Source organism: Camarhynchus parvulus, chromosome 6 (genome assembly GCF_901933205.1).
Source record: "Camarhynchus parvulus chromosome 6, STF_HiC, whole genome shotgun sequence".
NCBI lineage: Eukaryota > Metazoa > Chordata > Aves > Passeriformes > Thraupidae > Camarhynchus > Camarhynchus parvulus.
The window spans coordinates 3,330,946-3,343,675 of NC_044576.1; the positions used below are offsets into that span (position 1 = coordinate 3,330,946).

Consider the following 12,730-nt stretch of genomic DNA (forward strand, 5'->3'; position numbering starts at 1 on the left):
GTCTGGCGCCTGGGGCTCTGGCACTGGATCGGGGAGTTGATCTCCATCCTTTTCCCCTTTCCTGCACAGCTCCCTGCCTGCTGCCACCCCGCTGTGCCCTCCTGCCCAGACACACCCCGTGACGCCTCTTCCTTCAGTCTTTATTGGTATAAAAGCCTTGAACCTAAATGATATCAAAAATGGGAGGCCTGGTTTTACAGCAAGTGGCTCAAAATGGTCACATGAGGGTCATAAATAAACGGCTGCGGTAAAACGGCTCCCAGAGAATTCCCTTTTGAACACTCAAGGAGTAACTCCAGAGATAAAGGCCCCGTGGGGAGGCCAAGCCCAGCTTGGACCTGCCACAGCCCCAGGTGACATTCCCCCGTGTGATGTCCCCAGCCAGGGCAGGTCCCCACGGAGCTGTGCTCTTCCTGCCCCGTGATGCCAGGATCTGCTCTCCGCAGCCCCAGCAGGGAAGGGCAGGAACACAGGACACATTCAGGACGTCGGGAGAGAAGGCAGCAGCTCCCAGGGTGCAGGAGAGCCTGGGCCAGCGTGGGTTGGTCCCCCAAACCAGGAGCTGGCATTGTCCCCGCTCCTGGTTTCCTTGGGAAGCCCCGGCTGGCGGCCCCCCCGGGACAGCCCTGGGGCTGCCGAGTCCTTTAAGGCACAACTCGAGGATCTGTAAACACTGGTGCCCGCCCCGGGCACGGCCCGAGGCTCTGGCCGCGATTCAAGTAAGGGTGGCAGCGAGACCGTGGCTCCCCAGCGGTGCCACCCGCCAGCGATGCCACCTGCCAGCGGTGCCACCTGCCAGCGGTGCCACCCGCCAGCGGTGCCGCTCCTCGCAGCATCCTTGGTCACCTCCTGCCTGGGGGCGGCTTCAGGGCCACCTTGGGCGGGGGACACCGCTGAAAGGGGCTCGCTGGCAGGGACGCTGCCGGCGGCCCCTCGCCGTGGCTCGGCGCTTTGCTCTTCAGCGCTGGCAGAGGTTTGCTGGGCGGCTTCGGCTTCACCTGGCGGGAGGAGAGACCCGACTGCCTCACCCGGGCAGGGACCCGGAGGGGGCAGGGCGCGGAGGATGAGCCCCCCCAAGCCACCAGGCTGGGCCACCCCCCGTTTGTGCCCGTACAGGGGGGCTGCGGCCATCGGGAGGGGAGGGGAAGGGAGGGGAGTTACCTGCGGGGGCCATCCCGGAGGGCACCGAGGTGGCTCCAGCGGCCGCGGGGCCAGCACGGGGCTGTGAGCCCGGGCCATCCGCGGGGCCGCCGTGCTGCTGAGCAGGCTGGGCTGGCCGATGTCCCCGCGGGACAGCTGGCGGCGACCCGGCGCGCCCGGCCGCCCTCCTGGAACAGCGGGTTGGCGAGGCCGGAGGGAGTCCCGCTGGAGCTCCTGCGGGACACGGGCACCATGTGGGGCTGCTCGGGGCACTCCTGGAGCTCAGCCCCGAGCAGCCGGGACGGGACTTACCCTTTGTGCGAGCCCGCCGCGCCCTGGCTCTCAGGAGCACGCGCCGCCGGGCCAGCCCGACCCCGGCCAGGGCCAGCACGGCCAGCCCGGCCGCCAGCACCGCGCTGCCACTGCCTGCGGGGACCAAACCGGGCGCTCGGGGACGGAGCAGCACCGGGCAGCGGTGCCAGCCCCCTCCCCAGGCCCCCTCCTCGGCACCCTACCTGCGGCTATCCCCGAAATCTCCTGCTCGCAGTAGGGCGCTGCCCAGCCCGGGTCGCAGTGACATTCGCGCCGGTGGTTGCACACCTGGGGAGGGGACAGAGCGGCTCAGGGCGGTGGCCGTGCTGCAGCGGCTCCGGGAGGGGCCATCCCAGCGCGTACCCCGTGGTTGTTGCACTTGGCCGAGCAGTTCTTGTCGCCGTAGACCAGGAGGTTCTGGCAGCGCCCGGCGTAGCACACCTGGGGGCAGGTAGGGGAGGCTCTGAGGCTGTCCCGGGGCCGGCGCTCACCCTGCCCGGCTCGGCACGGCCCCGGCACGGCCCCGGCACGGCTCTCACCATCTCCTCGCCGCACTTGGCTCCGGTGGGCACCAGCCGCAGCTCGGCCGCCTCGCCGGCGTCGCTGCCCGCGATCACCGCCTTGCACTTGAAGCGGCCGAAGTAGTAACCGAAGGAGTAGTAGCCGGTGCCCAGGATGGGCTGGGTGTTGTCGCTCAGGCACAGCAGCGTGCCGCACTTGACATCCCTGCGGGACACAGCCGTGAGCGCGGTCCGGCCGGGCTGGGGCTCCCCCGCACCCCCGGCTGGGGCTCCCCAGCACCCCCGGCTGGGGCTCCCCCGCACCCCCGGCTGGGGCTCCCCAGCACCCCCGTCCTTACTTGGGGCTGCAGGGCTGCTTGCCGTACTCGGTCAGGCAGTGCAGGTGAACGTGCTGCTCGCTGTTGTGCTTGAAGCAGACGTCGGGAGCCACCTGCGCCTCTGCGGGACACACGGAAAGGGTCACACGGAGCCCGCTTTGGGATCGGCAGCGCCTGGGGCGCAGGAAGGGGCCGCAGCCGGGCCATGCGCTGGCCCGGGGGGCTGCAGGCCCATCCCGCAGCTGGTGGGGCAGGAGGACGGCAGGGAAGGGGCCCTACCTGCGCCCCAGAGCGCCCGGCACTGCTCGCCGTGCGAGGGGCAGGCCCCGTTGTAGCAGTAGCCGCTGCCGTGCTGGCAGGAGATGCCGTTCTCCTGGAACACATCCTCGGGGCACTCGGCGCTCAGGCCGCTGCAGTGCTCGGCGAGGTCGCAGTCGTTCTTGCTGGCCCGGCAGAGCGTTCCTGCCGCCTTCACCTGCACGGAGAGCAGCGGTGTCAGCGCTGCCCGGGGGCTCTGGCTTCGCCAGGCAGCGCAGCACTGCAGCACCCCGCTCTGGGAAACGCCTCCCAGCACATCTTGGATCCAGAGGCCGGCGCTCTGCTACCGACTGAGCCGCTCCTCCAGGGCTCGGACCGGCTCTCCCCCTGCTTAGGAACCTGCGGAGGTGCTCCCCTGCGGGCGGCAGTACCTTGCAGTCCTGGCAGCATTCCCCTCGGGCACACTCGGCTCCCTCTCTCAGCTGGCACGTGGTGGCGTTGCAGCAGCGGTCCGAGCACTCCTGCGGGACAGGGATGGAATGAAACCCTCCTGGAAGCCCCTGAAGGACCCTTTCCTTCCTTCCTTTCCGAGGGGACCACGCTGCCAAGTCACCAGGCTGCCAGGTCACCCTGAACCACGGGCTAAAACCACAACAACATCCCAGGTGGGGACCATTCCTGCTGCCTCTTTATCCCCATTACCAACACCAAACCAAAGGACCAGAAATTATTTTTTCAAAAGATGGACCTTGAGCTGGTTCTCTTTGCACATCACCAGGAAGGAGAAAAAGTGAGGATTTCTGTGCTCCCTGGATCAGGGAACATTCCTCAGGTGCCAGCACAGGGCTGTGACCAGGGATTTATCCCAGAGGCAATGCCTGTCTGTCTCAATTCCAGCATGCTGGTAGGGGTGAGGAACAGCTGGGCACCACTCTTGAAAGCATGTCCCGATGTCCCCTCCTGGAGGGGGACACCTTAGGAGGACACGAGGGGCTGTCCATCTTTCCTAGGCTAAAATCACAGCCGGCTACACGAAGGCGGGGGGCACACACGAACATCCTCTGCCGGTTATTTTTTGTCAGAAGCACCGGGAGCTGGACAGCTCTCCGGCCCCGGCTGGCCACCTCGGGAGAGCGTCCCCACCTGGGGCGTGCCGCAGTCGCACTGCTCTCCCCGCTCCACGAACTGGTTCCCGCACACCGGGCCCCCGTAGAGCTCGTCGGCCCGCGGCGCGTTCAGCAGGCAGCTGGTGCGGGGGTCCCCCAGGAACTGCCACATGTCCTGCTCGCTGCACCGGCTGAAGAGCTTGGGGTACACCAGCCTGCAGGGGCACACAACGGGACAGCGTCAGCAGAGAGCCCCGGTGGGAGCGGGAGGGACACCCACCCACTCAGAGGCACCTGCAGTGTGGGGATCGGAACAATAGGAACTTCCACAGACACTGAAGGGGTTGATCTGCAGCCTTGGATTGATGTAAAAATAAAATACACAGATATGAAGCAGAAAAATAATAAACTTGTGTTTCTAGAGTTGTAAGAATTTGCCTTAAGTGAGAAACTGCACTGATAAAATGGCAAAGGGTTTATAATGTAGAAAACTGCATTGATAAGGTGGTGAAGGGTTTATAATGTAGAAAACTGCATTGATAAGATGGTGAAGGGTTTATAATGTAGGGGTGTGGTTGTATGGGGTGAGCTGAGAGTTTAGAAGTTATAATAGAAGCATGTAAGTGAGGCAGAAGCCCATTGGGCAAAAGTATCCACAGTGAAGCAAAGGTGATAGGTTAGAAAAGCAAAATGAACCTTGTGGCATCTGTCCATTGGGTTAGAAAGTTCTACATTGCCTTGTAACGAGGAACTTGTGACTACTCTGAGCTATGGCCGAGTGCTTGCTCCTCTAAAACCTCACAGCCACTGAGACTGATGTTTATCTGAGCAAGAAATGGTTCTTAGCCCAACAATAGTCCCATCCCTTCGTTACAAAGCAATGACAATAATACACAGGGAGGTGAGGTGGGATGGAGTATCCACCCAGACCCGACCATCTCACTGGTTCCACCTCATCAGGGCACCCTGTCAGAGGCCACTTTCATGTTTTTGCTGCCCAGGGCTGTCCCCCTGCCTCCTCCACTCACCCCACGCTCCCTGCCATGACGCAGCCCCCGTCGACTTTGGGCACAGGGCAGCGGCAGCCGGCGACGTCCTCGTCGTGGGACATGCCCAGGTTGTGCCCCATCTCGTGAGCCATGGTGGAGGCAGCTCCGATGGGGTTCGTGCTGTGGTCCTGTGGGACAAGGAGCTCAGCCTGGGTTAAAGGCCCTTCTGGTTTCTCCATGTGTCTCCTCACTGCCATGCCCAGGGAAGGGACAAGCTGGACGTGGTCCTGTGGCCCCTCAAGACGCCCAGGTTGGTGTCTCAGGGCTGTCAGTGAGCTTAGACAAAAGGGCTGCTCCAAAAGTGATGCTTTGTGGTGGCTCTGGGAGGTCACAGGTGCCACAGCCAACCTCTCCTGCTCCTTGGGAGGGATGAGGAGCACAGCCAGTCCCAGCCACCTGACAGCCTCCTAAAATCCCAGCTCCTGTGTCCGTGGAGCTTCTCTGGGAGGCTTCCCAAGTGCACCAAAGGTACCACAGGTACCCAGCTGGGTGTCCACAGCCCCAGCACCTCTCTGGGGGTCAGTCACTTAGGGGACGGAGATGCCAGGGACCAAATCCAGCTGGAGGAGGGGGTGGCCCTGGTGGCAGTGCAGGGAGGGCAGGGCACAGCACCCACCTGGTTGACGCCGCCCGAGTCCCTGGTGCACATCACCAGCTTCTTGGCCAGCCCCACGGTGTTGCCATGGAAATCAACGCCCCTGTGGGATGGAGATGATGGAGGTGCCACCATGGCCACGTGCCCTGGGCGGTGGCAGGGCTGGCAGGGTAGTGGCTCCCCCTGTCCTTACGTGATCAGCTGGGCGTTGTCGTGGGGCTTCTTCCTCAGCAGCTCCGACTCCCGCCAGTGCAGGAAGTTGTCCAGGGTCACCTCGGGGTTGGGGCTGACGGTGATTTTGTCCTTGTGGTTCCACACCTCCAGGCCAATCAGGGCCACCCGCAGGCGAAGGGGCTGGTACAGCTGGGGTGGGACACAGCCCAGAGGGAGCCTGGATTTGGGCTGCAGCAGCAGCAGGGAGGTCCCACCTGCCCCAGGGAGTTGCAGCCAAGCCCAGGATGCTCCTCACTGGGCAATGCCACCTCTGTCACCTCAATAAATGACACCAGCTGGGGTGACCATGGACACAGGATTCCCCCCAAACCTCTGGGCTCTCTCTTGGCTGGTGAAGGCTGGGATGTGGCTCCCACCCTGCTAACCAGCAACTGGGGCTGGAGCAAAGCCACCAGGAAACCCAGCATGGCCCAATGCATCCCTCCCTTTGTTAGCAGCCTGAGAGTGGCCCCAGGATGTGCTCCCAGGGGTTACAGGACAAAATTTCCCTTGTGGACAGAGCTGAGCACTCACGTCCATGCTGCACATGTGGTTGGGATGGGTCACACACAGAGAGGGATGTGGGCACCCCGTGGGCCTGAGGTTGGCTCCAGCTGCACCACCCCACCCGTGCCAGGATCTGTGCCACCTCCCCTGCGCCCACACCGGGGCTGGGAGGGGGATCCAGAGCCCTGGGCTCACCTTGTCCACGTGGTTCACGATTTCCTTCATGCGGTTCTGCACCGTGCGCAGGTCCTTGTGCTTCCTGAACTGTGGGAAGGACACAGAGAGGGTCCCAGGGCGAGCTCCTCGCTGCAGGGTGTGAGAGCAAACCCCCAGCACCATTCTCCCCACTTCACCTCCTGGTTGTCTGCCACCAGCACCAGCTCCACGTACCGGGGACCTTTTTGGACCGGACCTGATTTCTGAAAGGGAAGAGGAAAGGGGGCCTCAGCTTCCAGCTTGCCAGGCCACCAGCTGACCCACATCCCATGGGGTGTGTCAGATCCTGGAGGACCTCCCAAGGCTAGCAGGTCTCCTAGCTCAGCTCTGGGACGTTGTTTTGCTGGGTTTCAGACTTCGTCCAGCCTGCGGATGCTGGGATGCTGTAGCCCCACATTTCTCTTCACAGAGAAAAGCAAGGCACAATTCTTCCCAAGAATATTTCTGGGATTCGCATTCTCTGAACCTCAGAGAAAGGAAAAACAGTTCTTATCTCATTTGCTGTGCCTGTGTTTGTGCAGAAGTAGAATGCAATATGGAGACTGCTTGTCCAGAGTGATGGGGTTTTGTTTCCTTGGCCTATCAGGTGTGTGTGTGTTGGGACTGTGGGGTGACAGCCATGAGTTCTGTGCAGTTGTTGTTTGCAGGGTTGAGCGCTTGGCAGGTTCAGTTTTCCGATGTATAGAATAATATAGTACAATAAAATAATTAATTAGCCTTCTGGTAAGATGGAGTCAGATGCATCATCCCCTCTCCCCTCACTGGGGCTGCCTGCAAATGCTGTGGGATGCCCCACCAGGCCCTCAGGATCAGAGCCCCTGCGGCGGGAGGATGCTCCTGCTCACAGCACAGGACCCAGGGGCCTGTTCCCACCTCAAACCCCTGTGCTGGGCACTGACCACCCTCGTGGGAGAGGAGCACGGCCGAGAGGAGCACGGCCGAGAGGCACGGAACCCCTCCTCCTCCCCAGGAGCGGCTCAGGAAGGAGCAGCGGCGCCGTCCCCTCCGTACCCAGCGGTAGAGCTTCATGGCCGCGGGGATCTGGGGCTCGCGGTCGTACTGCAGGCTGGCCCCGGGCTCCCGGCAGGTGCCGCGCTTGCCGCGCAGGTGAGCGGCTCGGTACACGGCGTGCCGGCCGGCCACGGCCCCTTCCAGCGGCTCCAGCAGGAACGTGGTCCCATTCACCCGGAAAAACCCGCTGGGGAGGGAGAGAAAGAGGGCGGGCGTCAGGCTCGGGGGACAGGCGGGACACGGACAGACCTACAGAAGCGCCTGTGGTAGGTGCCCCATCCCTGGAACTGCTCAGGTCTAGTGGAAGGTGTCCCTGCCCATGGCTTTAGGGTCCCTTCCATCCCAAACCATTCCGGGGTTCTACGGAAATGCAGCTGCCCGAGGGGCTGCTGGGCTGGGAGGGGACAAGCAGCGCAGCGCGGGCAGGATCCAGCGCTCCAGGCAGCGGCAATGTCCTGGACGGCAGCAGCTCATCCTTTAAGGATGGACCAGCCAGGGCACTGCTGCCCGGAGCTCCGGGGGTGTCAGGGCTCCACTGTCACCCCAAAGGGCCGGGAGCCTTTCCTGCCGGGGGCCAGCACCTCCAGCAGGAGCAGGGATGTCATTGTCCCTTCCGCAGGGAAAGCTGGGCTCTGGCTCCATCGGCACGGCCGGGGCTCTGTCACACGGGGTCACTGGGGCTTTGTCACTCTGTCACTCTGTGTCCTCGGGGCTCTCAGCTGTCCCTCCCGCTCACCTGAGCCCGCCGCAGGTGCTGATGCTCGCTGCCGAGTGGGGCTGTCCCCGCACGTGGCCCTGGTAGAAGCAGTGATCCTGCAGAGACAGGGCACAGCTGTGGGGCTGCCCTGGCACGGCGGGGCCCCCGGGGGGTGGCAGAGCTGCTCCCCCCAGCCCGCTGTACCTGCGTGTCCGGCTGCTCCGTGATCTCCGAGCCATTGGCTGAGTAGTGAGTCTCGGTGTAGCGCTGCCCCAGCAGGGCCCTGCGGGGTGGGGAGGGGGCATCAGCAGCGACCCCGCTTTGGGGGGAGCATGGGGGGGCTGTGACACCCCAGGTGGGCTTGGCAAGGAGGGGATAAAGTGCTCTGGGCTGAGCTTAGCTCAGCGGGGCAGTGGCACCAGGCCTGGGAGAAGGGATGCTCAGGGCAGGGGCGGGCTGCAAACCCCCCTGAGGCCACCCCACCGTGCCCACCTGCCCTCACCTGTTCTTCTCCAGCCACAGGAGGTGCTCCCTGCCTTCAGCACGGATGCCATAGAGGACGTGGCTCGGGTAGGTGCTCTGCACGAAAGAGAATTGCCATCAGAGACTCGGCAGGAGCCAGAGCTGCAGCAGAGGGGCCCTGTCCTGCCCAGAAGGGGGACAGGGGCTGTGTGTGCCCTGCTGAGGGAGCTGCCCAGCCTGGAGGCACGCAGCAGAGACACAGGAAATCAGAAGAGAAGGAAGAGAGCCTGTGGGCAATAAGGCAAATCCCCAGCACATCCTGAGATGAAGAACAGGTCACCCGCAAGGAGACGGAGTCAGCAGGGTCTGGTTTCCCGTGTCTGACACACGGCTGCAGATGGCCCTGCCAGCGACTGAGGTTTCCTACTCATCAGTCACAGAGAGCCTTTTTTGGGCTCTGAGTTCAGCACTTACTCACCAGCTGAACCACAAAGATCCCCATGGCTCTTATCAGCAGAAACTTCTTCCTGCCTGCCCGACCTGACATGCCACATCACGTTTAGGGAACTGCCTTGCCTTGGCCTCTCAGGGCACATTTCGGTACCACTGTGCCCCCAGGCCCAGTGGGAGGGAGCCAGGGTGGTTGTGGCTCAGCCAGCTGAGCCCTGAGGCCCCAGGATGGAGATGTTCCACCAGGAAAATTGTTTCCCTCTGGGCTGTCCTGAGATCTCCACCTGCAGAGGCCCCATCCCGCTGGGGACACCGGGAAAGAGCCACGGTCCTGTGTCAGGCTGTGCCCTTGCCATGAGGGATCTGAGACCTCTCCCGAGGGCACATCCACCTCTCCTGAGGGCACATCCTCAGCCCTTGCCAAATCCAGGTGTGGAGAGAGCCCAGCCAAAGGCAAAGCCAGCCTCTCCCATGGGGCCAGCATTCCTCAGGGATGAGCTGTGCTGCCTCTCCCTGGGGAGGAGGGTGACAGCACGGCTGCCATGCTACGGCTCAGCATTCCCAAGGGGATGATCTGCACCCTGCAAGGAGCCAGGCTGAGTGGAGAGCCCTGCTGACCCAGTGCCAGCAGCAGGGCCAGGTGAGAGGCTTTGCCTGGCACTCAGCTGCCCCCACTCTCCCTGGCTTGCAGCTCCAGGCCAGCGCGCTCGTGGGTCCCTGGAAAATTCCTCTCTTATGAACAGCGTCTGTGCCGAGCCCTGTCCGCCAACAAAGCCATCCTTTGTTATTGTTGGCACCCCCAAGGCCAGAAGAGCTCTCAAGGAATGGCAGGAAAGCTCTTGCAAGGGGGTGCTGGGTCAGGGAGACGACCGCAGGGCAAGTTTAAAATAAAACGTCCTGCAAAAGCTGCTCTGAATCAGCCCTGCCTCATCAGCATGGGCTGTGCACGGGCTCCAGATGGGAAAGCTTTGGGAGCAGCCCTGAGAGCCCCGTGGCCGTGCTGAGCCAGCTCAGCAGAGCCACAACACAGGGACAGGAGGGAATTTCTTCCAGCTGCTCCCAGTAAGAGACCCAGAGAGCTGGGGATGGGGATGGGGATGGGGATGGGGATGGGATGTCCCATCCCACCTGAGCTCAGATGGGAAGAGCCAAGAGGCCTTGCACACTTTTCCAGAGCCCTTTCCATGAAGAACCCGGCTGTGCCACTCTCCCTGCTGGGCTGGTGGGAAGGATGGCACCAGGAGACCCCAGGGCTCCACCCTGCCCGCAGGGACGAACTTCTGGATTTAAGCAAAGCCAGGGGGTATCTGATCTGCTTCAACCCTCACCTGCTGGATCAATCCCATGTGTCCCAGCCTCTCCAGCCCCAGAACCAGCTCCTGGCTACAGGAGGAGCCAGCGTGGAGCACACCCATCTCTGTCTCACAGGGGCTTGGTGGTGGCCAAACCTTGCTGAGAGCTTCTTCCCCACCCAGATGACCAGGAGAGCAAGAGGCAGATGACCTCTTTTCAAAGCTGGTCAAACCTTGCTGAGAGCTTCTTCCCCACCCAGGAGCAAACCTAACCTCCCTCCAAGAGGCAGCAAAAAAGGGCTTGGAAAGCAGGAATCCCTACCCTCAACAAGGCAGGCTTGGGATGCCCAAGAACCACCCAAACCAAGGCCAAATCCAGGTGCCACCCATCAGACAGCCCCTGTGGCAGTCCCGAGGCACTGGGCTCATGGCAGATGTCTTCTCCAGAGGGATCCCTCAGGGTGGGTGAGCTCCCCTTGCCCGGGGGATTGCGCCGGCGCACGCCCGGCACAGATGGCGTCTCTAAATAGCCCGGGGAATGTTTATCTCGTGGACAAGTTTAGGTTTCTGGAGCAGGGAAAACAGATGCTTTGGGGAGTGTTTTTGAAGCTAGCTGATCAGGAAGGGTTTGAATCACAGAGGAACGTGCTGTATGGCACTGGGGGATACGTGTCCCCGGTCCCTCTGTGCCTCCAGGCGCTAAAATCGGCAATTTTGGGGGCTGGAAAAGGAATTAAAAAAAAAATAATTGGCTGAATTTCACTGTGAGGCAATGAGGAAAGTGACTTTGAGGTCAAGAGCTCCAAACTCCTGACTCAAACCCCATTCCTTCCACCAAATTGCCAGGTTTCCCAAGAAAAACAGCACTGGTTTGCTTTCATGTGGATTTCTGCAACTTTCTGATTCTTATTTCTCCATCCCAAAGGACAAAAAAAAAATCCCCAACTTCAGCAAACACAGCAAGAAAAGTGCTTACAGCTCCACGAGGCTCTGCAAACCCCTCCTTAAGGAAAGACCAGATGTCACAAGATCACGGCAAGGCTGCAAGAGGTGGCACCGCTGGGTCACGTCTCCAAAAAAAGCCCTGGAGAAAGCAGCCCCTCTCTGCAGGAGCGCACCCCGCTGCCTGCAGGCCCTAATTAGACCCGAAACAGCCCAGAAAAGCTGATCTGATCAACTGCTCCAGCATCTCCAAGGCAAGGAAATGGGCGGCACGTCATTCTTAGAGTGCAGGGCTGAGCGGGTCTGGCCAAAAGGTCGGTCCAGGCTCTGAGCCTGGTGGTGGGACAAGGTCCCTGCTGGTTGCGTCCCCCCGGGCAGGTGCCCCGGGAGCAGCGAGGGCGGCTGTGACTCACCGGAGGCGCCGAGAGCTCTCTCTTCCCCCGGGGCACCGGCAGCTCCCGCGGCAGCACCGTCTCGTAGCGCTCCACGTGCGGCAGCTCCTGCAGCCCGGCCCCGGAGCCTGCAAAAGCCGAGGGGCTTTGAGACACATGTCCGGGAACCGCCGAGGCACAGGATATCCCGAGTTGGAAGGGTCGCACACGGATCACTGACCCAGCTCCTGATCCCCCAGCAATCCCACCCTGGGCATCCCTGCAGCGGTGTCCAAACTCTCCTGGAGCTCCGGCAGCCTCGGGGCCGTGCCCATTCCCTGGGGGAAGAACCTTTCCCTGAAATCCGACCTAAACCCTCCCTCCCGCCCGACACGCCGCTCCCTCGGGTCTCAGCCTAGGGGAGCAGCCAACGTGAATGTGCAGGGACGAGCACCGAAGAGCAAATCCTGAAATATCGGCTGGGAACGCAACTCCCCGGCGCCCGCAGAGCGCTCAGCATCACCCGAGAGCGAGCAAGTCCCTTTGGGGCTGGAAACCCAAAGGGATTTGGGTTTCCAGATCCCTGGTGCGGCGATACGGGGAGGTTTTCCAGCTCCCCATGGTGATGGCACCGCGTGTGACTCGGCGTCTGGCGGCTGTGGGGGCTGCCGGGGAGAGCGGCTGGTGCCTGGCTGGCTCAGCCCCCTCCCAGCCTTGCCTGGATGCCGGAGCGGAGAATTCCTGCCATGAACGCTTCGCTTTCCCCGGGAGCCCCGAACGCCGCTGTCGGACGGGGCTGGATGCTCGCTCCGGGGGTGCCCGGAGCCGGACGAGTCCCGGGCCACCTCACCGGCTGGGCGACGGGGGACCCCCGGCTGGCCGCGGGTTGTCACCCTCCTGTCGCCTTCCCGGGGAGGTACCGGGAGCATCCCCGTGGGAGCGAGCCCGGCCCGGTCCCTTCTCCATCATCCTCCCCCTCGGGCGGGCGGCGAGAACAGAGGAGCATCCCCGTGCCTGCATCCCGGTGCCTCCATCGCCCCCCAAAGTCCCCGCCCGCCCTCCCGGGACCCCCGGCTCACCGCGGGCCGGCAGCGGCAGCAGCAGCAGCGGCAGCAGCGGCAGCAGCAGCGGCGGGGCCATGGCTCGGAGGTCCCGCCGTGCCCCCGCTCGCCGCGCCGCCGGCAGCCCCCGCCCGCCGTGACTCACCCACGGCCCGGACGGGACGGGGCGGGGCGGGCGGGACGGGCCGCCCACGGCGGGGAACGGCGGGG

At 63.0% G+C, this 12,730-nt stretch overlaps 1 protein-coding gene across 1 annotated transcript; it reads right to left on the reverse strand.

The window, feature by feature from the left end:
- Window positions 1-312: 312 nt before the first annotated feature.
- Window positions 313-12,613, reverse strand: ADAM8 (ADAM metallopeptidase domain 8). The gene is given in 22 exon segments (XM_030951357.1): window positions 313-998; window positions 1,162-1,302; window positions 1,305-1,374; window positions 1,449-1,566; window positions 1,656-1,740; window positions 1,816-1,893; window positions 1,992-2,178; window positions 2,312-2,411; window positions 2,570-2,765; window positions 2,980-3,069; window positions 3,692-3,869; window positions 4,683-4,831; window positions 5,320-5,401; window positions 5,492-5,661; window positions 6,214-6,282; window positions 6,372-6,437; window positions 7,246-7,432; window positions 7,982-8,058; window positions 8,147-8,225; window positions 8,445-8,521; window positions 11,502-11,608; window positions 12,539-12,613. Coding segments are annotated over 22 exon segments (2,523 nt in total). The 5' UTR covers window positions 12,600-12,613; the 3' UTR covers window positions 313-842.
- Between the last annotated feature and the right edge of the window lie 117 nt (window positions 12,614-12,730).